Source organism: Coffea arabica, chromosome 6e, assembly GCF_036785885.1.
Source record: "Coffea arabica cultivar ET-39 chromosome 6e, Coffea Arabica ET-39 HiFi, whole genome shotgun sequence".
In the NCBI taxonomy this organism is placed as follows: Eukaryota; Viridiplantae; Streptophyta; class Magnoliopsida; order Gentianales; family Rubiaceae; genus Coffea; species Coffea arabica.
Window position 1 is genome coordinate 7,579,859 of NC_092321.1, and position 25,371 is coordinate 7,605,229.

At 35.4% G+C, this 25,371-nt stretch overlaps 3 protein-coding genes across 10 annotated transcripts; all 3 read right to left on the reverse strand.

Annotated features, from left to right (window-relative positions):
• Positions 1 to 3,538: 3,538 nt before the first annotated feature.
• LOC113697441 (heavy metal-associated isoprenylated plant protein 35-like) lies at positions 3,539 to 6,273 on the reverse strand. Of its 2 annotated transcripts, none has more exons than XM_027217054.2 (3): positions 5,519 to 6,273; positions 4,892 to 5,000; positions 3,539 to 3,887 (listed from the first exon to the last, which is right to left on the reverse strand). In XM_027217054.2, the coding sequence occupies exons 1-3, from the start codon at positions 5,729 to 5,731 to the stop codon at positions 3,757 to 3,759; spliced, it is 453 nt and encodes a 150-aa protein (XP_027072855.1). In that variant the 5' UTR covers positions 5,732 to 6,273; the 3' UTR covers positions 3,539 to 3,756. The 2 variants fall into 2 exon arrangements, with proteins under 2 accessions (XP_027072855.1, XP_027072856.1); XM_027217055.2 differs by having other exon boundaries at positions 4,892 to 4,967; positions 5,519 to 6,248.
• Positions 6,274 to 9,746: 3,473 nt separating this feature from the next.
• LOC140009645 (uncharacterized) lies at positions 9,747 to 15,726 on the reverse strand. Its single transcript, XM_072055746.1, has 8 exons — positions 15,628 to 15,726; positions 15,415 to 15,541; positions 14,628 to 14,689; positions 13,654 to 13,773; positions 13,497 to 13,565; positions 11,162 to 12,372; positions 10,932 to 11,011; positions 9,747 to 10,149 (listed from the first exon to the last, which is right to left on the reverse strand). The coding sequence occupies exons 1-5, from the start codon at positions 15,724 to 15,726 to the stop codon at positions 13,524 to 13,526; spliced, it is 450 nt and encodes a 149-aa protein (XP_071911847.1). The 3' UTR covers positions 9,747 to 10,149; positions 10,932 to 11,011; positions 11,162 to 12,372; positions 13,497 to 13,523.
• A 2,107-nt stretch (positions 15,727 to 17,833) lies between these two features.
• Positions 17,834 to 25,099, reverse strand: LOC113695615 (26S proteasome non-ATPase regulatory subunit 1 homolog B-like). 7 transcript variants are annotated; one of them, XM_072054869.1, is made up of 8 exons: positions 24,770 to 25,096; positions 21,932 to 22,020; positions 21,533 to 21,638; positions 21,219 to 21,327; positions 20,069 to 20,199; positions 19,570 to 19,801; positions 19,219 to 19,387; positions 17,834 to 18,141 (listed from the first exon to the last, which is right to left on the reverse strand). In XM_072054869.1, the coding sequence occupies exons 6-8, from the start codon at positions 19,618 to 19,620 to the stop codon at positions 18,098 to 18,100; spliced, it is 264 nt and encodes an 87-aa protein (XP_071910970.1). In that variant the 5' UTR covers positions 19,621 to 19,801; positions 20,069 to 20,199; positions 21,219 to 21,327; positions 21,533 to 21,638; positions 21,932 to 22,020; positions 24,770 to 25,096; the 3' UTR covers positions 17,834 to 18,097. The 7 variants fall into 7 exon arrangements, with proteins under 7 accessions (XP_071910970.1, XP_071910973.1, XP_071910972.1 ...); XM_072054872.1 differs by having other exon boundaries at positions 17,834 to 18,182; positions 21,533 to 22,020; positions 24,770 to 25,099; XM_072054871.1 differs by lacking the exon at positions 21,219 to 21,327 and having other exon boundaries at positions 24,770 to 25,098.
• Between the last annotated feature and the right edge of the window lie 272 nt (positions 25,100 to 25,371).

Consider the following 25,371-nt stretch of genomic DNA (forward strand, 5'->3'; position numbering starts at 1 on the left):
GATGGGAATCGGATAGGAGTGACAATGCTTAACCACTGCATGCACAGCCACACTACTAATAGTAGTGCCTGAGGATGCATGTAACTAACTGTTGACACGGATCAATTCCGGAAGATTCTTTCTAACGACCTCACAACACGACAAATTACGAAGAAAACGACACGGCCGGTACTACTAATTCCTGCTACAATTACTCACACTATTATTTGAGTACATATATATATATATATATATATATATATATATATATATATATATATATATATATATATATATATATATATATAATCATATTCTCTTGCTATCAATTTGCTCTTTTTTGGATAGGCAAATTGATACCCAGAACTTTGTTTTTACGTCCCAATTCAGTACCAATATAGATTTATGTATCGAATTGCCAAATTCTCGAAGCATGACCATTTTCATAAATTAGCAGCTAATTATATATGGCCCCCTATTTTCATTTTCCAAATCTGACACTTCATTTGGATTAACTGTTTTTGGAGGTGTTTTGAAAAATTTTACTATAGTAGAGTTTTTATAGTATATTTTGGGATATTTAAAAGTAGTAGAGTTTTTAGAATATATTTTGAAATATTTTTAAAACATTAAAAAAATTAGACTACTTTTTAGAGTACCTTTTAAAATTTTTTTATAATATTTGAACTATAGTATTTATATCTCTCACGTATGTCTTTGTGAGAGATATACGTGTATTATTCATCAAACTCTCTAATTTAAAAAGGTTCTCGTCTTGTGCAAGATCTTGGCTCTACTTTAGGTGGAATCGTACGTTCTTAATGGTGTAAGAACATGACAAAGTTTTTGGATCAACCTTTTCTTCTTCCATCTGTTTGCATCAATTTTACTATATTGCTATTTATTTCATTATTCGATTTTTTTATTGACTATATATGTTTTATCTGTTTGCATCCTAGTCCAAATTTCCCTTTATTTTTTTCATTACTATAATGTTTTATTTTACTAAATTGAGTGTAACTATTTCAGGTGTTCAGATTTTTTTTGGTACTACTATTACTATTATGGTTGTACGTCTTCGCCAACACTATCACACACTTTCCTGCTACTTTCTAGTGTATCAGTTTTTTAGAATCTACAGTACATGGAATTGGCTTGAACCGGTTTTCTTGTATTATATAGAAAAGAAAAATGAAGCATTTCCAGTTTGGGATTGGGAGAGAGATTTTAAGCACCATCGTCATAAAATTCTGATAATTAGTTCAGCATATCCTTGCAATAGTGTTATCTTCTGAGTAACTCCAAATACATTTAGATTTTTCTACAAGAAATTGAGACGGGGACATGATAAATGTAAGGTAATATGTTTACATATTACATATTAAGGTAATATGTAAATGAGACGGGGAAGCATTTCTAGTTTGGGATTGGGAGAGAGATTTTAAGCACCATCGTCATAAAAATGCTGATATTAGTCCAACATATCCTTGCAATAGTGTTATCTTCTGAGTAACTCCAAATACATTTAGATTTTTGTACAAAAAATTGAGACGGGGACATGATAAATGTAAGGTAATATGTTTACATAATAATAAATATATTATCTGTTAGTCCGCTTAACATATTTGCTTGTTTTGTTTGTATGTGTAAAATTAGCAGCACACTCGAGTGAAAAATGCTAATTGGGAGGATTTATTTAAATTCATATCAATACTTGAATTGTGCAGAAATTCATAAAAATCAAGTTTCTTATGCTTGCTCCTATTGCTGATAACACCTGTTGATGAACAATTGCGTTTGTCGTCGCGTAATATTGAAGATCATTTGAAGTCATACAAAGGAATATGTCTATCTAACCTGAAGCATTTGATTGACGTGATAAGTTGTGCTACATTGCTAATTTATGTTGCTACGAAAAAAATGTTTTAGAAAAATAGATGATAGTCCGCAATGTTTGAGGAAACATACTTTGAGCAATATACCTCAAAGTTGCGGACAGTCGGGGGACATACATGAGCCACACAATAATCTGAGCCCACATAGTTATCTAATTTGAGCCTACACAATAATCTGAGTCCAGAAAGGGTTATCGAATTAGAATACCAAAATCATAGTTATTAAACCCGGCTCGGCCAAGCAATTCAATCGGTCAACTCGGTGAACCGGTCATGAAACCGAGTTGGGTTTGTAACTGGATCGTTTGTGCAAGAAGCCCGTTGACTTTTCAACGATTCGGCGGATTAACCGGTCGACTCGGTTTAACTGGTCAACTCGGCTGAACCGGACGATTTTGTAAGGAACCCGATTTTGGGATAAAAATGATTAGAAAATGTTCCAATGCTGATTTGAACCTCAGCCCTCAAGTATAAAGGTTAAGCACACTCACCACTTGCCCAACAACTCATTTGGTGCTTATTCACTCCTTCTATATTATATATTAGATTTTTATTCTTATTTTATTTCTTCAAAACAAAATTTGTTTGGAATCTGTTAATAAAATTTTATTATTCCCTAAACTCTATAAATTATTAAATGGATTTAAAAATAACATATTACAAAATTCATTTTAAAAACAAATATTATTCTTAATAACTTTTTGCACTTAAAATTCATAAATAAATTAGATAATTACACTTAGATAATATTTTATACTTGAAGTTTGGTGGATTACTAATAAAATTGAGGTTTTGTTAATTCTTATAAGAATTAATGATTCTATAATAAATTGGACTAATTGAATATTTACTATAACATAGTTTATTATAGTTTTAACCATATCAAAAATTATAAAACATAATATTTAAATATATGTAGTGACCCACTGGTTGGACCACTCATCCACTGGTTGAACCAATAATCCGTTGACCCACCTCTTTCACCGGATTCCTCTCCGGGCCGGGTTTAATAACTATGGCCAAAATATTTTTATCTTTTTACTTTCTCTTCCTAGCCACTGGTTGCTAGTGACTTTTCGTTCTTTTGGTTTTCTGGAGCTATGTAAATCAAAATTGTGTATTTAAGTGGAAAATTTTGAAAGCGTGCTATTTCACTCGAAACAACTGTACGCCTTTCCGAACATTAATTTGATGAAGGCGATTGTGCTTGAATACGCCTATGTAAGGAATCCTGGGATAGAGGATTGCGGGAAGACAGATTAAGAGCTATATATGGCAAGATACTGTCTTGGCCAAGGTTGAAGAAGTTTTGCTCCTCTTTTGATAATTCTTACTCTTTGAAAGCCATATCAAGGCTTCAAACGGATCAAAAAAATAGGAGAACAAGGAAACCAAGAGAGAACTAACAAGTCCTAATATTTAAAGAAACTTCCTAGTTCAATCTTGCAGAAGGGCATGAAGATTTGGGTCAAACCATCAATAAAGCACGCCTTCACCTTGCACCTGTGGTTGTTGACTTGACAACCTCGGAGGGACAAAAATACAGTCATACTGAAGCAGCTGGAAAGGTCTCTCATTACAGTTGCTCGGGGAAGTAGCTTGGTGCATCAATCGATTTCTCAAATACACAGATTATAATATCGTACATGGAGAAAGTCTATTGATTAATTTATGTCATGATGTCCAATGGATCTCTATTGGATATAATTAAGCACGATATTTGACATGTACAATATTTATAGATGTGAATGTATATTAATACATTTCAATGTTACATGGCACGAGGTCTATGTAGTCGTCTTGTCCACTTGTTCCCCGTGGCTTATAGCCTTAGTCTTTGGAATAGCATTGAAAAGAAATGGCAGGTTTCCTTGCATTTTGGCTAGCAGGCAGGAGCGGTCCATAACTCGGCGGTTTTCACTTTAGATACACTCTCTAACACTTCGAAAGGAGCAATGTCTCCAATCACCACCACCATCTTGCTTTCCAGGTCTACTTCATAAGATGTCACTCCTTTCCAGCCACAAAGAGTTAGAAAGAGCATAATCACGTTTTGATAAAACAGTCTGCTCCTTCCTTTTTTTATTTTTTTGGAAAAAAATTACTTGATCGATTTTATTTAAAATATTGTGAATCTGTTATCTGGAGGTGGCTGGACTCTCTGAGAGGTTGCTAAGGATCTAGATCAATTTGCATTTCTGGTGCCGTCGATAACCCGTAATAGACGGCTCAAACTTTAACTGCAAGATTCTGGACATTAAGATTTTAGCTTAGTACGTCTATCGTTCAAATGTGAGGGATCAATGTAATCTCAAAATTTTGTTTCATTTTAGAATGGATTAATCTTTTATAAATTAATAATATATATGTACTCACCATTAGATGAGGTATGAGAATTAATTTAAATTTGAACTTGAAATTATAATTTTGTATATATATATATATATATCAAGTATCTAACGGTGATAAAGTGTACACTTTTAATGCGTGTAAGTTTAACACTTTTAGAATTTGGACTTTCAATGAGCATTCGACTTCGTGCCTGAAATCCGGATGGTAGGAAAGGTAACTTCATATTGCCTTTGTACAAAGCGGTGAGGCCTAAACAGACTTATGTCAAATAGTACGGGACAATACATTATAGATGGGATGAGTTCTCACAACTTTTCCACACCAAGAATTTCAACGGTTTAGAATTCATCATTCATCTAAGATCATTCGATATACATTGTTTGGATGAGTCCTAGATGAATCACAACCGGTCATTTTATTTTTTGGTTGGTGTTTTGCGAGGTGTCATTAAATTTTAACAATCAATTTTCTCATACTAACGTAGCATGAGAAAATTGCTACCATTTTCTGTGTATTGGCCGGCAAGATTCCTTTCCCTCACATTTATTTAGTGGAACAGGAAAAGATTGATTTAGCAGAAGATTCAGTTCTTACTTGCTAGTCTATTCGACTGGGAAAGTCATTGTTAAGTATGATGACGAATGGAGACATGATTTGGTAATTACCTTCCATCTTGGAGATATGCTTCTTGACTTTCCTTGCGCATCCATTGCAGTGCATCGACACTTTTAGCACAACCGTCTGGATCAATACAGCGACAGATAATTTAACAAGCTGGGAGTCATTTGGCATGTCGAATGGAAAAAAAAAAATTGAACGGGATAATCAGCACAGGCATTATACTCCAAAACTTTAACCTTACTTTTTAACTCTGTTAAGTTGACCAATGGCTCGAACTTATGGAATATCAGGTACTGTTATGATTATTATTTGTTACGCAGAAGATAAGCAAATCCAGTTATTAAATCCTTCATAGTTGGTACTTAAGTTCCAAAACTTCGACATGAATGCAGCTGCAGACAGGCGATGATTTGAGGCGGTCACAAAATCTCCTGGTTCTAGAAAGTGAATGATTAAACTAAAGAAGCACCGCATAGCAAACGCGGTGACTAGAGTTTTTGCATTACATGTATGCTACAGGACAAAATGCAACAAAAAATGAGATGCAACCCCGTAGATTTTTCAGTTTAACAGACTGGAATCTGGCAATTTTAAGGGGATGCGATTTTTAACCAATTGGTACATTTACTGCTGACTGCTGCTGTGGCAAGTATTAATGAGGAAGTGTTTACCTTGGGCTTCAATTGAAGAGCCAGGGTCGGGGGTGCAGAAATAACATCCTTGATTTTCACCAACTGGCCAGTTTCAGGTGTTGTAATCAGTGGCTTGCTTTCTAGCTCACGCTCATCTTCTGAGGCATAGTTATTGATGCAGAGACAAGAGCCTGACCCAGAAGAAGAAAGACAAAAACGATCCAAAACTCTGCCAAAACTCAGCTTCCCCATTCAACCTCGTCCCAGCCGCTCTCACTCAAAGCAAATTCTTTGGCCTAAAGACCAATAAGAAAATGGTCCAGTCATAGAAGAAGCCAGTACTTGCCCATGCTTTCCCAACTGCTGGTGGTGCTATAGTACTAGTAGCATTATTTAAAAACAAGAAAGTATTAAATGATGACAAGGTAAAGGTCAATTTTCATGGGAATGACAAAAAGCTTATCAGAAACCAATGAAGGTAATGTGGAAGGGAAGAGTTTTCATGACTCTCGAGACCCCCTCACTTTTCTTGGTAGATTAACTGAAAGTGAAAGTGGGTGAGACCCAATGGAAAGACTTCACCAATTGTGATCAGCCCCAACTAGATTTTCTCATGTGATTGGGCACAAAAGATCGTAGCACGAAATTAATTCTTCAACATCTTCATGTGTGGTTAGCTAACTTAGCTCGAGTGTTACGTACAAGTGAAGTGACAATTTGCTTCATGTGACTAAATCCAACGAAACTGATTCAATCGCTTCAAAAGAAGTTTAGTCACGAAGCATAATCTTACACCAAAGGTTTCGAGAAAGCTGAGGATTGGACTACTGATGACGAATTTTTTAAGACAAGTGGAAGTGTCTTAACGTTAAATTTTTTTGTTTTTTTCACATAATCCTCTTCCTATACCAGCCTCTTAGTTTTTCAAGTTAATTATCTCGATTCTCATCTAACTTTTCCACTAATCCTCCGATGCACAAAGCAACAAAAGCAAGAAATCAACATAGACGAAAGATGTATAATTATAGAACCGCCCAAAGCAGGCCCCATGTCCAAGTTACACCATATACAAGCACGTCAAGAGTTTCGTTAATTATTTGTCAATCTACTGTATGTTTGAAACGAGTACTCAATAATTGTCATAAAGAAATGTTTCCAGTTATCAGTTCATATGATGTCACGCTACTGAACTTGTATATAAAAAAAAATAGTGCGCTTTTAATCCTGTAATGTCGTTTGCAGTTTGCAGATTGGCGCCATATATTTAACAGCATTAGATAAGTCGACTACACAAGGCATGTATAGTAGCCATACAAGGGATAGCAGCATTTGTCTAGACCTTGTAAATTACACAATGCAAAAGGCAAAAAGCCTCATAGGGAAGTCAATTATTGAAAGTGCAGGAGACTTTGGTGGCCTCTTAACTCTATGAATCTCCGAGAGAGAGAGAGAGGAAGAGAGGCTCACTGAATTATTGTTTGGCCGACTACTGAATTTCTATTCCAGTTTAGTGGGTCTTATTGTCAACAGGTTGGTCCATGTGACGATGATTGTGAGAAAGAATACAAATATGCAAAAGCTAGTGGACTGGTGAGTTCATACTTCATATAATTCATTCATGTCTTGCACGTGCGTCTCACATGAGCCTTCTTGCTAGCAACCAAAAGAATGCATTGGAAGTGTTTCAAGTTTGAGTGCATCTACTGGGACGCTATGTCCCCTCCCCCCCAAGCTTTTATTAAGAATTAAGCATTGATGACGAGAAGAAAGGTTATGGTAGTATCTGTCCACTGTTCGTGCTATGGATTTTCTGGGTTTTTCTTTCAGGGGCGCCCTTTGCAAAATGCTGCTGCTAAAATGATGCAGATGAAGCTTAACAGACATCATCAAAGTGGATATGGATGCGAATCAGTTGAGATCCTCTATGCCACTATTCGATGTCAAATTCAGTGTCAATCCCACTTATTACGTGATGGTAGAAGAAATTTAAATAAATAGCACATGACAAATTAAATAAATAGTACACTTGGCATAAATATAGAAGAAGTGACACTGAATTGCCACTGAAAAAGTGGCATTGAGGATCCCGTGTGGGATGCGAATAGGGTTCACTTTGCTTGTTTAGGACACTGATAAGTGGGAAACAAAGGAAAAAAAAAACAAATGCCATGCATCAACTACCACATGCCCTTGTGGGGTTGCCATTCCACATCGGTTCTGGGGGGGGGGGGGATTTGGATTTGGGTTTATAAGTTCTTGGGAGGACCTCAAAACTCAAAAGTTGCCGACTTTTGAGGTTTCTTCTGGGATAGGTTTATAAAAGTCGAATTTCTAACTTTAGTTAGAAAAGGTCAAGATGCATCAACTACCACATAGTCGTAATAGTGTCATATGTGCATTAATTGTTTTATTGAGTAATTCCAGTATTAATGCGATCTAATTTAGTGATTAAGGAGACGTATCTCCCGGCTGTTGTTGCACATATCCTGCACTTCAATTCCCCCAAAATAGGCAATTGATGCTCGATTAAAGTATACTCATAACATAAATAATTAACCCATAAGTCAAAAGCTGCGCCATTTACCAAAATGAATACATTTCGCTAAGAAAATGCTTTTGGGAACATCAGTCGTCAAATCAAGAAGGCACCTAGCCTGCTCCAGCATTGATGTTTGTCTATTGTTTGCACATGCATGCTTCTTCATCGTTCTCATTAGGAGCATCTCATACATAAATATGTTATCAGTCAATTTTTTTTAAAAAAAAACATCATATTAACTAATTAGCCGCGCTCTACTCTACTATTCTGTAGGAGTATCGCCAAGAAATTACACAAATCCATTCGGCGCTTAAAGGCTCAAACGAGGAGTATATACCAAAATCAAATGCTTTTGGACAAAAGCAAAGATCGTGTAATCACTTATTATCAGTTCAAGTAATCAAGTTAATTTATCTCGAACTTGATTGCTTGATCCTCCCTTTTTCTTCTTGATCCACCCAGTTATGACCCAATTACACATATCCCTTTTGCTTGATGCCGAAAGTAGAGAGTTTCACTGAGGCCTAATTATATCGAGCTGGAAAAGTTAAAAAGAGTATAATGTCCGTGGGCATGCTTCTCATGGTGGAAGAAATTAAGTGAAACGGGCAAGCATTAGACACCAATCATTATGACAAATAAAAATTAGATCAAGATTAATCACGCTCCACATTTTGTTGACCGCACTCTCGATCGATGGCTATCATTTTTATTATATAATTTTCATGTATCAGATTATATACTAAAATAAATAATGAAAATATAATCAATAAAAAGTTGAGTGCGATTAATATTTTTTTAAATTCATGTTCAACATACGATAACAGAGGACAGTATAGTAATGTATAGGAATTGATTAACATGCATACAACATCAAATATATATATATATATACTAGGTAATGACTTTCCACGCAAGGCGTGGGAACTTGAGACCTGTTAATAAAATTTTATTTGTTATTGTGATATTTTTTAATGGTTGATACGATGCTATAATTCAAAAGAATAAAGTCATTGGAGTATTGTACAAGAATTGTTTGGTACCATTTACATATACAGCAGCATGGCTGATTCAAAATATATTGCTGAAGTCACTGCAGTGCTACATAAAAGTTGTCTGATATGTTCAAGCAGGAGAGCCTGAACATCAAATTGAGACACAACAGATTTATCACCATTTTTCATGTGCACAACAAATTCCAGAAGTTCTTCTGATGCCCATTCAGTCTTGCCCGGTGAAGAAATGTCTTCACCACCTTCTCACAACCGCACCAGTAGATTCCTCTTCATTAGCAACAGATCTTAACCCCACCATAAAATTCACTAAAAGAGACACCAAATAGCCCCACCATATCATGAGCAAAGTTTAATCAAAAGATACACAATTTTACAGCAAGACAATTTTTAAGACCTAAACCAAACAATCCAATTTTGCCTAGAAAACCAGACATGAAAAGCAAGCATTAATCTCTTAAAGATGCAATAGTGTCAAAACAGAATTGATGTTGAAGGGTTAAAGGAATAAAATTAGTTTTGTTCAAATAATTACATTCTAAAGGGAAAAAGAGGTTTATTAGCCAGAACCTTTGGCAACCCAATTCACATTCTCTCCTTGAATGGTAATAGCAGGTATTATGGGTTTTAAAAGAACCAAATAATCATCAGATGCATATGGTGAAAACTCATAAAGAACTCAAAGACAGCATTAGTCCAAGCACGCCCACAAAGATAACAAAAAGATAGAAGCTATTAAAATATGAACAAACCAGCAAACCTATCAAGAGAAAAGTTAAAATAACTATTACAACCAATATACAACGAAAACCAATCAGAATGAGTATGACCAAGGCCTAATTGAATATAAATTACTCTACTTAGTACTTACAGCACCAAAATTAAAGGTAATTCTACCTATCAAGAAAGGGGAGCGAGAGAGAGAGAGAGAGTACATTGTTAGTGTCTTTGTCATAGCTTTCAATTAGCTTGACAATCCTCATTCATGTCTCACAAAAGCCTTTATTTCCTAGGACACAAGAAAGCAGCATCTTTCACACATCCTTTGCACAAGGCAAAAGGACAGGTAAGACACATGTAATAGGCATTCTTTTGACAAGTGCTACAAATATGCCAACCTGAAATACAACAAAAGGACGAGTGCATGTCAAAGGCTATCAAAACCTGCATAAATATAACACAACAACGTCAAATTGAATATGTCTAACCAAAAACGAAAGAGCAAGCAGAGATCAGTCAACCATATTTTATGAAAAACTTCAGCATAGAAAAATGATTAAATAAAAGCATGAAGTGGAGGGCTCAATTTTCCCAGAGTATACGTTAGCAAGTAATCATCCTTTATCAAACTACATGTATAGTAAATAATGTCAATTGTAAAGAGCATGCTGATATATCAACTTCATCAAGAATAATGTTCAAATGTCATGTCTCGTATGATATACAAATCCCAACCCTTTTAACATGACGAGTCAAGTCATTTCTGCAATTTCCTGAGGTTCTCTTTCCTATTCTTGATATTCCAAAAGTGTGCTTCAGTTGGTGCAAAGAAACTATCACGCAACTGAGGTAAGAAGAGGTATTCAATTTTGTAGCAATTAAAGGTTAGTCTCATTGGACATGTCAATAAGTCACGTTCTTCAGTTTTCAGAGTATCTTAGGTTGTCCGCATGTTAAATTAGTCTCTCGAGAGCGAGTACAATAAGCGAATAAAGCTTTCAAAACTACTTAAGAACAGATAAATTTCACAAAGTAGGTAGCAAAAATCACATATAAACAACTAAAGAGAATAGCACTGCACTTATGCATCTGAACCCTCCAAAACAAATTTATGGTTAAGTGTGAATATTGTTGCATCCCCGCATCTAACCATGTTTGCAGAAGAGACAGATGCACTTACCACAATTCCATTTGCCCTTTGCACGGCAGAATGCCTCATCCCGATTAACACAAGAAGGATGATATGCCTTGGGGCAACCCCTGAAAAAATAATGAATCAATATCATTTACAAAGAAGGCATATAAGTAGATACAATAAGCATGTGGATCATATTCAACACATTAGTTAATTTCAAGAGGAAATATATTTCAAGTGGAATGGAATTCAATTTGAAAAGCCGGCATACTTACCGCCGGTCACACAGCACAAGGTCCCCCCCATCAAAGCAAATGAAACAAACATCCTCATCCATTAGCTTTTGAGTTCTTCATCCAATTTTAGAATTAGTCAAATTTTTAGAATTCTTCCCTCTCTTGCGCTTCTCTCCAGCAGCCTTGCTTGACTCCCCAACACCTGTTTCAGTTTCCAATTCCGTCTCTGCCAGAGCAGATCCCTCCTCAGCAACCATGTCTTCATCTTCCTCATCTTGTGGAACAGACACTGAATCATCTATTTTAGCATTGGATTCAACATCACTAACCCTAGTAGTCACCATTTCAGCGTCAATCTTCTTCTCCATTTCAGTGTCCGCAGTTGGAATCCCCTTCTCCTGAATATTTTCCTTATTTTGCTACCAACAAACTCCAAATCATTTGGCACAGAATTTTCAGGTGCTGCCATTTGCTTCTTTTCATCCATCTCCGCATTGGCTAGAAGAGTTTCCTCCTCCACCACCCCACTCTTACTATCTTCCATTTTTTTATGTCATCCATTGTTGCGTTGCCTACAATACCTGTCTCCTCACTAATACTTATCTCTTTATCCACCTCTTCTTTAGCTGAATTTGGAGGTTCATTATCATCCAATTGTAAACCATGTGAACCCATAATATTTTCACCTTCAGTTACCTCAGCAGCCGAAGTGGATATCTCCATGTCCACCTTAATCTCGATTTTCACAATCTCATCTACCATTACTTCTTTACCGTCAGGTAACTCCTCTTTCTCCTCTCCTGTCACCACTACAGAAGATTTCACGGGTATCACCACCATTTCTGCATCTTGCTCAACTGTGACTGATTCATTAGCGCTTGATTGCAAATTGTCTAGCCAAACAGGGGGCTTTTCTCCTCCAACCATGGCCACAGCTTCGTCAACCACCACATCATTGCTCCTTGTAGCAACAGATTCGGCACTATCAAGTTGGAAAGAAATAGCTGTGTTAGATGCATCCTTCCCTGCATCACCTACAGTTGTGTTCTCCACTTCAAATTCCCGTCTCAACCACTTCTTTGACCTCTTCAGCCTCTCCAACAGCAGCCACAGACTTGACACCTAGTATAGAGGCATCCTTCCCTTCATCACCAACAGTTGCCTCCTCCACTTGAATGTCCCTTGTCTGAATCACCTTTTTGGCCTCGTCAACTGCAGCCACCAACTGAGCACCTACAGCGGAGGCAGAACTTCCAAGAAAAAGTAAATTGTAAGAATACAGTCCAATCTCAATTATTTTGCTGAGATACATGGGCAAAAAAACTAATCACATGGGGATTTCAGGATGATATCAAATTGTACGCGTTTAATATAAATCTTTTCAGTGAACGAGTAAACAACATAGATGTCATACAAAAATATCCAAAATGAAATTATTAAAAAGAAAATCAATAAAAAACAACCATTCTGACAGGGAAACATGCAGAAATAAGTGTTCTCAGTTAGACGCTATCAAGCACCTGTAGTTGTTAACTATAAGCTACTTCTCAATTATGACATTGATAAATTTATTCCTATCAAGCTATGAGACTCAGTAGATTGCATCTTTGCTAGAATCAAAGAATTGCACACTTACTAAGTTTTAGGAACAGGACAGAGATGAATTGTAGAAGCTGCTCATTTGGAGTGCCAACTTGAGCAGTAAACAAGTGATCAAAGACTCCACAAATAGATTTTACTGCTGTTTGTTCAATAAAGATAGCCTTATCATCTTCGACCTAATCTTGGATTGCTTATATAACTTTTGCATCATTATTAACGTTGATCAACTCTTGCAAAATATTTGAAGCTTGCTAATTCCAGAACAACAAATCACAAATGCACCATTATTAATAAGAAAAGAAAAAAGACAGGCTTAACAGATTTGCACCAAAGTTAATGAAAGTTTATAGTTAAAAATATTAGTTATTTTAGGTTCCTTGATTTAAAGGCTAGTTTTCAAAGCATTGCATTAGATCAGAAGCCTACTCAATCTAACAAGCACATTAATCAAGAAGAAAGTCAATTGATAGGAATATCTAAGTAACTTTTCGTTGAGACATACATTTAATATTGAATCTGGAAAAAAAAATTTGTTGGCTAATGTACTTGACAAAACATAGAACTTTGGACTACATGAAAACAAGCATGAAAACAAAGTTTCTCATTCAAACTCAAAATGAAAAGGAGCTCAATTCACCAGTTCTGAAAATAAATTAAGAGAGTAAATTATGTCCTAATCAGAACAACAGATTAATGGTGGCAAAATGTGCAACAAGGCAAAACAGAAGGCTATCTATTGATATACGAATTGATCATATTCAGAGAGAGATACCTCCAGAGGCTATCACTAAAAAGGCTTTTAGTCATTTGGATAGCTCCTTATGTATTTTTGCATTACAATCTGAAACATATAGTACAACTGCAATCAATACTGTTAGCTTAAAGAAAAGGCTTTGCAAGAAAAAATGCTTAGCAGTATCAGTTCGAACCTTCAGCAGCTTGCCATGTGAGGAGGATGTAGCAGACAATAATCCTTCATTTTTTGGCTCATTCCCAACCAATGCACTTTTTGACTCAATTGAAGACAACATATCTGAATCATTTCCAATCTTTTTACAGATTAAAAAAAGTTCAGCCATCAAAATGGAATACTAAAACTTATAGCAGAGAGACAATAAAATAGATATTACTGACTGGTGTTAAAAAGGGGGGGGGGGGTGTTCTCTTATTGTCGAAAGTTAGGCCAATGCTAATCATTTCCAAACATATCAATGTTTTGAAAACAAAAAACAAAAAAACAAACAGCAAACCAATCTTTTGTATATCAAACAGCTGTAATTGTTTGATTATCTATAGACATAACATGAAGAAATTATGAAACCTTTTTTTTGCATCGAAGTCTTTGTTAGTTACATCTGTAATGTCCTTTTAGCTAAGCTTCTGTCTATAGAGTGATAATCTGGCACATTAACAGGTTGTGCAGCTTGCATGACCTATATAAGAGGATAAATGAAGCTTAATAAGTAATTGTTACAGAATCTATATGAACCTGCCATGCATGGGAGGATCACTTAGTACATGAAAGGATACAAATTGTTAAACGAAACATGCAAAGCCTACCTCCACTACACTGCCTTCGATATTAACTCCACATTAAAAATAGAGTTCAAAAAAGGTTTACAACCTGTACCATACTTATGCAAAATCACTAAAATTGATGTTGAACCCATAGCCAAATATTTTAACGCAAAACAGGAAATCTTTTATGACTTCCGGCAAGGGTGATTTACCATATATATAGATTGGAAGCGAAACAAGGTATAAGATGCTTAAAACCATGAAACTTTCCATAAATTTCTGTTAAATTATTGTGTTTTTATGAATTTTGATGCATTACATGGTTAAAAGAAATTACCTAAGCAACGCAAGAAAACAACCCAAAAATAATGAAATTGAAGTTCACCTCAGGAAATTTCCCTTCCTCTCCAAAAATGGTACAAGAAAGACAGTAGCAGCTGCATAGACCTACACAATGAAGAAACCCAAAATTATTTAAGGAAAATGATAAAGCTGAACGAAGAAACAAAGAAAGGCCAAAATTTTGTTTAAGTAGAAGGGAGCATCCACTTGAGCTTCAGCGGCAACCTTTTACTTGAAAATCGAGAGTACTGCAAATCCTTCAATCAGTAATTGAATAAGAAATAGAGATTTTTGTATCAAGATAAAAACGGAAAAGTAAATAGCCAAATTTGATTCGAAAAGCTAAAAATTAACATCAACATCGGAAATGATACTTACAAAAAAAAGTCACCACTGGAGCGCACAGCAATCTTCCAGCATAATTGAAGTTTTCACAATCTTAAATAGTGCTTATGTTAAACAAGACAAAAACCTGTGCTAAAACAAATACTAATAAATTTTGACAAAAGTAAATAAAAAAGGAGGAGAAAAAAAAAATCAACGGTAGCCAAAAATAACGTGAACAAATTAGAGCAAAATTCAAAATTTTATCTGTTCCTTTGCATTTCATATCAAGTTTATCAACTCAACATACAATAATTATCTCATCCATTTCAAATTCTAAAGAGAACTGTTACCATTTTTACTTGCTGCTTTCTCACTAAATACCATTGAAGTACAAAAACCCCTAACGCCCATTAACGCTTCGATAAAAAAGTGTGCAAAACAAATAAGATACTCAAAAGGGAAGAAATAAAAGAAGGATGGAGAGAGGAAAAAGGAAAGCTAACCAGCTTGAGCTGGGGGGAGCGGCTTCGAAGGAAGCTTAGCCGTCGGCTTGGATTGCTGCTGCTGAGCAGCTGCAGGAGCTGGGGTTTTCTTAGCTGCGGCCACAGGAACCTTCTGAGCAGCAATCAGCTGTGATGGGTCTTCAGTGTATTGCTCACAACAAAGCGATATTTCGGAGTATTGTACTTGTTCTTGTCTTGATTGATCAGACGCACCCTAGCTCGGTAGTCCGTCTTTCCCTCTCTCCTTCTCTTAAACGAGACTTGGTAGTGCTTGAAGTAAGCTTTTCTTTTCTGGGCTTTAACAAAAGCCATTGCTACGGCAGTCGGAGCTGTTAGCCACGGGGTGCGGGGGTGTTGAGGGTGGGGAGTGGACCGGGGCATCGGGTGAGAGAGTGGGTTTGGTAGGTATTGGTTTGATAATGCGTAGTATATCGTCTGATAAGTGATAAGGTCGACAGAATAAAGGCATAATTGGCTTGAATTAGTAATGGCCGACAGAATTCAGAGGGAAAACGTAAAAAGCTATTGTAAAATGACACTATTAGACATGAGTTGAAAATATATAGTCCATTCAATGAATATTTTGAAGGACGAAAATGTAATTAAACAAGAGAAAATTAGCTGGCTGATAGAATTCAACATCACATCTCATTAATGCTTCTTGTAAATGCTGCAAAAGAGCCGATGTTCCACTGACATTCGGCTAAGCCTTGCAACAAGCAACAAGCAACAAGCAGTTCCAATAGCTCTTGAACAGAACAAACGAATTGCAATGAACACTAACCAAACGAACAACCACAACCAAAAGACTTTAAGGACAAAAATGGCCCTGAAGTGAGCAGATGAAATTTTAAGGACAAAAATGCCCAATGAACAGGAACCCAAAACCCAATGAACAAAGTGCTTCTTATGTATATGTAAGGACATTTCTAATGACTTCCAAATTATTATGTTTACCATAATTCTTCATTTTTTTTCATGATTGTTTGGTCTATGACCTTAAATGATGAAAACATCATTTAATTCAATAATTTAATTGAATTTATTTTTTATCTTTCCCAAAAGTGTAATTTTAATTTTAATTCAGATTCAGAAGTTTAATTGGAGTTTAATTCTCAATCTTTTAATTCAAAATTGGAGTTTAATTGGAGTTTTAATTCTCCATTCTTGATTTAACTCCATTTTTTATTCGAGTTGAATTTTAATTTTAATTCAGAAATCTAATATTTCTAAATCTATGAGTTGCGATTATTATGTCTACAATAATTCTTCATTTTTTTTGATGATTGTTAGGTCTATCATCATATAATTCAATAATTTAATTGAAGTTTATTTTTAATTTTTTCCAAAAGTTTAATTTAATTTTCATTCAACAGTTTAATTGGAGTTTAATTCTTTAAAAAAGTTAATATTTTTAATTGAATAATTTGGGAACATCCGTTATCATTTAATTTAACTCAAGTTAATTTCAAGAGGAGATATATTTTTTTCTTCCCACTCCACACAACTATGCATACAATCAATGTGGGGTCCACGGGCCACAAGCAAGAAAGCAGAAATCTCCAACGTATATAATATGTGAAGGAGCCTAAACCACAATGAGAAGCAGAATGTTGCAGTGGAATGTTATCGTGGGCTCCACAGTCCAAAAGCAATAAACCAATAGTGCAACGTACAAAGCACAACCATCACAAAGTGCACTCGAACGTACAACATCCTCAAGCATGGAGATGCACACGGAATCCCAGCAATAGTATGCAATGAACAGTATCCCTCCAAATGTCTTCTTCTATATTTAGCTCCACGAAAAAGAACAGCCAAAAGGCTAGAAGAACAAAAAGCTAGAAGGACAAAAATGCCCCTGAAGTGAGCAGATGAAATTTTAAGGACAAAAATGCCCAATGAACAGGACCCAAAACGTCTTCTTATAATATATAGCTCCACGAAAAAGAACAGCCAAAAGGCTAGAAGAACAAAAAGCTAGAAGGACAAAAATGCCCCTGAAGTGAGCAGATGAAATTTTAAGGACAAAAATGCCCAATGAACAGGACCCAAAACGTCTTCTTATAATATATATATATATAAAAAATATATATATATATATATAATACTAGGGATTGCTTCCCACGCAAGGCGTTGGAGCTTTAGACCTGTTAGCAAGGTTCCTTATTATGAAAAACCAGTATATATTAGTAAGGTGTCATTGAGTTTAAGCAATTCCTGATTTTCACTTTTCTGTTTTATTAGCAGAGGAGAACTGGTCTGAGTTTTTATATAATTGATTGCTGCTTGAAATTGTCATTGTACTGAGAAGTAACGAAGAGAAAACAAACTTGATTAAATATATAGAGTATTATGCAGGGGTGAGGGAAGGGAAAAAGTTGGAAGAGAAAAAGAAGCGAAGATAAGAAACAGAAAATAGTAGGAATGCAGAAGTTGTATACACAATCTATAAGCACAATAAGTGTCGTACAATGAATGAGCATGAGCAATTGCTTTCATTGCATGAAGTTTTAGGCTCTGATATTAAGTGTAAGCAGAAATCAACAGAGTGAGTTTCTTGCTATAAAAGTTTAAGAATAATGTCTATGTTGCTATTAAAAAACAAAAGCAATAACTGACGCTAGTTCAGGCTTGTGTCGTGAACTGAGTGTGTTACACGAGTTCAAAATGCTTAGTCCATTCAAAGAGCTCCAGTTCTGATTTCTTTTCTGCAGCACCATGAATCTACCAATTACAAAATTGTCCATGAGCAAAGCTTGTAACAACTAAAAAACATCCAACATAAAGCATTGTCAACGAAAACATTTTTTTTATTCTATAATAAAGAGATCATGCATCTATTGTGACTAAATATGCAATGAAAATGATGCGTTTCTCAATCTTCATTACACAAGGAGGAAAGTTTTAGTCAAAGTAACAGCAGGGGTTGGTATGTGGAGAAGGTGCGAGTATAATAGCATAGAGGTAGTAATAGATGGGAAAACACTACTGAATATCTATTATGGTGATGCAATCTAAAATGGATTCAGCAGAAGAAATAAGTCTGTATAATTCAGATGTAGAGAAGAAAATGAAACAAGAAGATTAATAAGCATGAGTTATTGTACAGCATTAATGAGAATTGATGCTCAGGTTAAATCAGTGAATAGTGTTTTGCTATGTTTAATTACATTTTTCTCCTTAGAGATGCTTAATTCAATAGACTAAATGTCTCGAATTCTTGTGCAAGAGGGTCATTTTGGCATAAGCTTTCCACCACTGCTCTTGTTCTTTGCTTTCGTTTTCTGCATCTACACTATTTTTGGGCTTGCAAATTCTCTCTGATTGTAATGTGTAATTTTTTCCCCTCATTTCTTTGCTGATTCTAATGCCTAATATATTGGGTCTCTGTTTTTTCAAAAATTTTGATTTTGTTATTACCCAGAAATTTTGATGCTATCTCTGCTGTGTCTCTTTCTTAGCTGTCCTGGCCTTTGCTTTGACTGGTGTGCATAAAAATGGCCGCAGGAAGCTTGACAGCTGAAGTGGTAGAGGACAAGCTAAGGAAGTATATGAGCGGATTCCAGTACCAAGATTGGCTAAAAAAAGACCAACAACTGCAATTACTTTGTTATGTTTTGTCTTTGAAAGCAACTTTATTGTCACATTGCTTTCACCAGCATCCAAGATTCCTAATGCTAAAATTGTATGCATCTTGCTCACAGTGTCCTGATGCTTATCCAGAATAAATTTTTCCAATGGCCGTCTGTTAAATGAGGCAAAAATATCAGGGAATCACTGTTAAATGAGGCAAAAAACTACCTGAATGCATCAACAGGGGAATCGCTGGCACATCTGATGTCAAAGGCTCCAGCAATGATATGGCCTCACTCAGACCAGTCCCAGCACATGATATGCCAAACATAAGAGCTGGACTATGACGAACATGTGGATTATATGATTCAGAGAGCAGGGAGACGATTTGAAGAGTCTACATTTTAAGGTTAGCAACTCAATTAGATGGATTGTTCAATATGTGCATTTTCATCGATCCTTGTAGAAGGTTAGAAAAAATTAAGAGCGAATACATCATATGAAAAGTTGTTTGGAGAAGTAAAGCCTTGGTGTCAAATTCTTATAGCCTAGAACATAAACCATATGCAAGTGCCAAACCTGAACATAAGAGAAACTAACCCAGTGCCAAAACCACAGTGTGCCTAACATTGTCACTCAATTCTGATGCAGCAAAATGCAGCAGCTGTCGAATGGCCTTGTTGTTTGCAGTTCTACTGTAAGCCAATGCCAATGCATACATTTATCCATAACGTAGTATGGGGTCTTGATCCCAAGTTATCTGCTCAATCAGTGTATGAGTTGCTTCTTCTGTTCCATAAACTGTCAAGAGCTATTCCCAATGCCAAATCGTTAGAAATGTCCAACTGACTTTTGATTTCTCTTTTTCACAAAAAGAGAGAATAAGAGAGAATTCATTAAGCTTTTAATTTTAGAAATAGATTATAGACGTTAAGCACAGATGTTCGTGTACGTGTAAAGGACATTCTTTAAGGTAGGTACTATGCTGAATAACCTGTAGGAGACAATTTTTAAAAAAGGCGGAAAAGTGCAAAGATAAAAATAGGTACTTTTTTACATAATACAACAAGGCAAATACCTCAGCATTAGTGCTTGTTAGACTATCACACAGGAACTGATTTATGCCTTCCCCATAGTAGACAATGCTTGTGTTTCTCGTAGTGCTGTTGTGTTAAACTTAGCCTAATTTATAGCCCTGGTGAGCCAGTTCTGAGAGTTTAAACAAATACGAAATGTTAGATAGAAATGACTACTTTTATCATTATGCAACATATAAAATGATGAGCAAAGCAGGTGCACAGTAAGGTGTTGACGGTTCTGACAGCATGCATAATGCTATTAGCGTATATAGTTGCATTATGACAAATACCATTTCTCATCTCAACAGATTGCTTTATTTTGTTGAGAATTAGGACATGCAATGTAATATGCAAAAAACCAAAAATTAGTAAAATACTTCAAAGAAATCCAGTAAACTGAGAAACTATCTTGGGAAGAGAAGAAAAGAAAATAGGGAAAATGCCTTAGTTATAATAACTACATAAGAATTGCAATGTCAACTGTATGGAAGTCTCTCCAGACAGTATTCCTTTTATTTTTGATAACCTCTCAGCATAAACATCTTCCTTGAGACTGGAAAGTTGGTCCTTCATTTTCAAAAGAAAAGCTTGGTGTTCATTCTCTACAAGGTTAAATGCTATTTGAAATCCCAATAAAGCATCATTGTTGCTTTCTGTTCTTAAGAGTTTCTCAAATACAACAGCAATGTCCTCTGGTCTATCCAAAAACATGAGAAGCTGACATATGCTTAAATAATGAGGTGATGTCTGTTTTTAGAATACTCTAACAGGAAGATGCTGTATCTGCATTAAAGTAGTTGAGGGTCAAAATTTCTCAAATTTTGACATCTGATATATTTGGACTAATGTTCTCTAGAATTAGGAATAAGGTTAACAAGAATGAATTAGATAGATATAACCACTGTTCTGATATTTTCTAGAGCTGACAAAATTGTGAGAGACATGATTACAATAGTATAGGATTACTTGAATGTTGTCACTTCTTATAACTGCTTCCCCAATCTTATCCAATCTTTGGTATTTTATGGCTATTCTCACAGCTTATTGATGTTTTCTGTTAGTTATAAACCTACAGGGAGGTCCAAAAATGAGATAATGAGAAAAAGTTCAAATCTCTAGTGTAATCTAGCATTTCAGAAGTTTACATACTTATCAAGCATCCTTTCAACAATGGGTTTTGATCTTGAATCTATCTTTGCTGCTTTATTTGACTCAGCAGCCTTGGTCTTTAGGTCAAGACATTCGTCTATAGCTTTAGCTGAGACACAAAAGCATATAATAGAAAGATAAGTAAGAAGTGCATGCCATGGTTAAAAAGAAATGCATAGTTAAGTTATGTAGTACCAGTGCCACTTTATAGTCAAAACTCAGTATTTATCTAACCATGATTTATTTTCTTATAAATGCAATACATATAAATACTGAACAAATTTAGAAGGCAGAATTCAAGAATAACATCCTACCTATAATACTTCGAACATAATCTGAATCTTCTGATACATCGAATAGAAGGTCAGCTCCAAGGGCATACGACAATGAGTGATTTAGTTCATTCAAATAACAAATGACCTGAGAGGGGAGACAGAGATTTGTTATAAATAATGAATGCATACAAAAGCAAAAATAACTTATGCTTCCTCTTCTTGAGATGTATTTTACATAACCTGGTAAAATGTATGCTAACATATTAATCAAGAAGATGGGCACTCTGTAGAAGTAGGCTTTAAAACAAAAACTTCCAACAAAACTATTGTTTAGAAGGATTTCGAGTTTCTCTAATCATAAACTTCAAAGTAAGGTAGATGATTATTTCTATCATCCAATTTATTATATAAAACAGGCAAGAAGAGAATTAAAGATACAGGAAAAGCATGTTTGAATCTTTGAGGCCAGTAATGCAGCTAGTTGCCTCTGGGTCTCATCAAAGTCCTCATCTTCATATACACTCTCACTGCAAAACGATAAACACTAAGTAATCAATTTTCTGAACATACAAAAAGTTGTGTACATACAACTGCAAGAATGAGTAATAAGGGTAGCATCATGAGAGTTCAGCAATAACTAACATTTGCATAAAGCTTGTAATAAGAGCAGAAAAAAGACATTTTCCCAACAAAAGCAGTAATTAGTTGTATGAGCTTTAAGAAAAAGATCAAGCAAGAGGTTGGAATGACAAAAATGCCCCTAAGGAGAGCAGATCAAATGTAATCAACACTAACCTCTGTTCTTTGAACATTTCCTAAGGATATTTGTAAAAGTATAAGCTAGCTCAATAAATGAAGCAATGGTATGAGTTATTGACTCAGAAGGGCTAGTGGCTGAGATGAAAATTGACTCAAGAATTCAAGCAATGGTATCCAAAAACCAATGAACAGCAGCCAGTTGTACCAGCTGCAACAAAACGAACAAGCGCCGGGCCAAAATGACAAAAATGCCGCTGGGGAGAGCACATGAAAACCAATGAACAGTATCCAAAAACGCCTTCTTATAATATATAAGGATATATATATATATATATAACAAGCTATTTTTTTGAAAAGATAACTAAAGGCCGAAGAGCCCAAAGAGCAAAATGTAATAATGATTAGGGCTGAAGAATTAAGGAATTGAGGAAGATAGAAGGAGAGGAAAGAGAACAAAAATGATAGGGAAGATAGACTTCAAAATAAGGAGATAAAAGAGTAAAATTGATTGTCTGGGTAAGGAGACTACAATTCACATACAAACTGATCTTCATTACATCCCCAATCTCCTATGTATAGATTCAGCTTATAGAGTAGTTACCATGTAACTAACATTCCTCTTGCAACTAATTGGTCTAATTATCAGATTGGGTCATAACACAAAACTTGCTTATCCCTGTTATAACTACCATGGATGAGATTTCAGGTCCATGGGTACTTTTTCAAGTGTTCCACCAAAAGCACCGGCAATATCCTCCGTAGTAACAGTCAACAAAAGATCAACTAACTCTGCAGGGACTAACTCAAAATGCTTCTCTACAAGGACTAACTTAAAATTCCTCACGTGGCAGCCATATAAAATAATTGCTGTTTTTTAGACGTAGGTTCTACAAAGAGGGTTATTTTTCTAGCTATAATTGGTGTTTTGCATATGAGTATTTCCCTCCTTCGGATTGATAGAGAATCAATACTGCACAAGAATATAAGATTGGTAATTAGAATTACCTCTGTAATTCTTTCACTGAATATAAAGTAATTAGAAATACTGTTGTTATATGTTATCAAACATTTTTAAAATATTTTGTATCAAATGTTAGTGATATTTTCGAAAAAATCATTCAAAACATCTTTTACATTTTACTAAAATAAATTTTTCATCCCTAAATTTTAAAATGCTAACTTCAAATTTGGTTCAAGCCTAGGTTTCTGATCACTTTTTAACTTCAATACACCATATGACCCATATATAGTCATTTTTGTGTGCAAAAAGGTCAGATATTTGTAGTTAAACAAATTGCTCAACCCGCATTCATTTTTGCTCCTAAAAAGGATTTGTAGCTAAATAAATTACCCAACTCACATCCATTTTTTGCCCTTAAAAATATGAGTTTTAATCTTTTTGTCCCTAAAACAATGATTACGTATAGGTCACAAGATGAACTTAGGCCAAAACTTAGTTGGAAACCTAGGGATCAAAATTGATCGACTTGATTTTGTAAGAAATGTAAAGTTCAGTATTTTAAAATAAGGGATGAAAAAAATCATTTGCTAAAATGTAAAGGATGTTTTGAATGATTTTCCATGCTTTTCTCAACAGTTCATGCAATTAGTTATAAGTTTCAACTTTCAATTAGTATATGTATATTATTAACACGGGGGAGAAGTGTGATTTAAAAAGCGGATAGAGGTTTCAATTTTAACCATTAAGCTAAGCCCTCGTCAACTATAGTGTTATAAATCTGTAAAATAAGCATTTTAATGCTCCACTTAATATTATCTTATAAACTATAAGCCATATTCTATATAACTGGGGCTGAATTAGAACTAAAAATATTTACGTAGCAATCCATGTTTCTTTTTTCTTTTTTGGAACAGCAAATGCCGAATGCATAAGAAATGTCTACAGTTTTTTCTTTTTGCCCTTTTCCCTTGTCTGAGAAGATAAACATAAATTGATCTCCTTGAACCAATTAGTCATCTCTTACCATTGTCAGAAGTTTAAATTGGCATCCCTACCTTGTAACTTTGTCACGGTTTTTGAGCTTTGATGCAGGCCCATTAGTTTTTGCCCAAAATTCATTTTCTTTTTGTTCTTTTTAACCACTGTTCTGATTATATGCAGGAATTAGCAACTAATGGCAGATGCATCTTGATCATCACAATTCCATTCTAAGCTCAATTCTTTATTTATTGTTCATATGTATTCTGCTACTGCAGAAATAGCAGGTTTGGTTTCATAAATTGCCCTGCAAGTTAGGCATACACTACAAGTCTTGAGTACCATTAGTCACTTCTACAAGTTCTCCAACGCCCATCTTTCATACAGGCCAAAACTGTGCATGGAAGATTTGCCCGCTAAACAAAATTAGTTTAAAGTAGGTGAGCTCCATAACCCACCTCAAATCTACCAGCTATTTTGCCTACAAATCTCCCTGAACAATCTAATCTACAAATCATCCGCTTCAACAAAAGGGAAGAAATAAAAAAAGGATAGAGAAAGGAAAAAGGAAAGCTAACCAGCTTGAGCTGGGGGGAGCGGCTTCGAAGGAAGCTTAGCCGCCGGCTTGGATTGCTGCTGCCGAGCAGCTGCAGGAGCTGGGGTTTTCTTAGCTGCGGCCATAGGAACCTTCTGAGCAGCAAAAACCCCTCAAGACTTCCTTTTCAACCGGACCTTTTTCAAGAAAGATTAATCAACGGTATATCCATTGTGTATCAAAATATTTTATCGATCTATACTATCGAAGAAGAGGGACCAGAGAAACAGAGAGAGAGCAGAGCTTGATGAACAAAGAGACAAGGGAGAAAATGGAACGAGAAAATAAAAAGAAGAAGATAGAGATGGAGGCTAATAAGGAGGCGGGGAATTATCCTTAGAGGGCTGGAAACTCTTTTTGGGCTAAAAGGACGATCCTGACCTGGAGATGGTTGTCTACACACCACACAAAAGGCATATTTTGGGTTATTATTGTCAACACAGTTTTTGTGATTGTCACCTAATTACCAAAATATCCTTTTCAAGACAGATGAAAAAAACTGTAGATCAAACCGTAATCTGGCTCAATGGACATTCAAAAGGTTGCAGTACAGCCAGCATGACAGGCTGCGTGATGGTTAGTTGA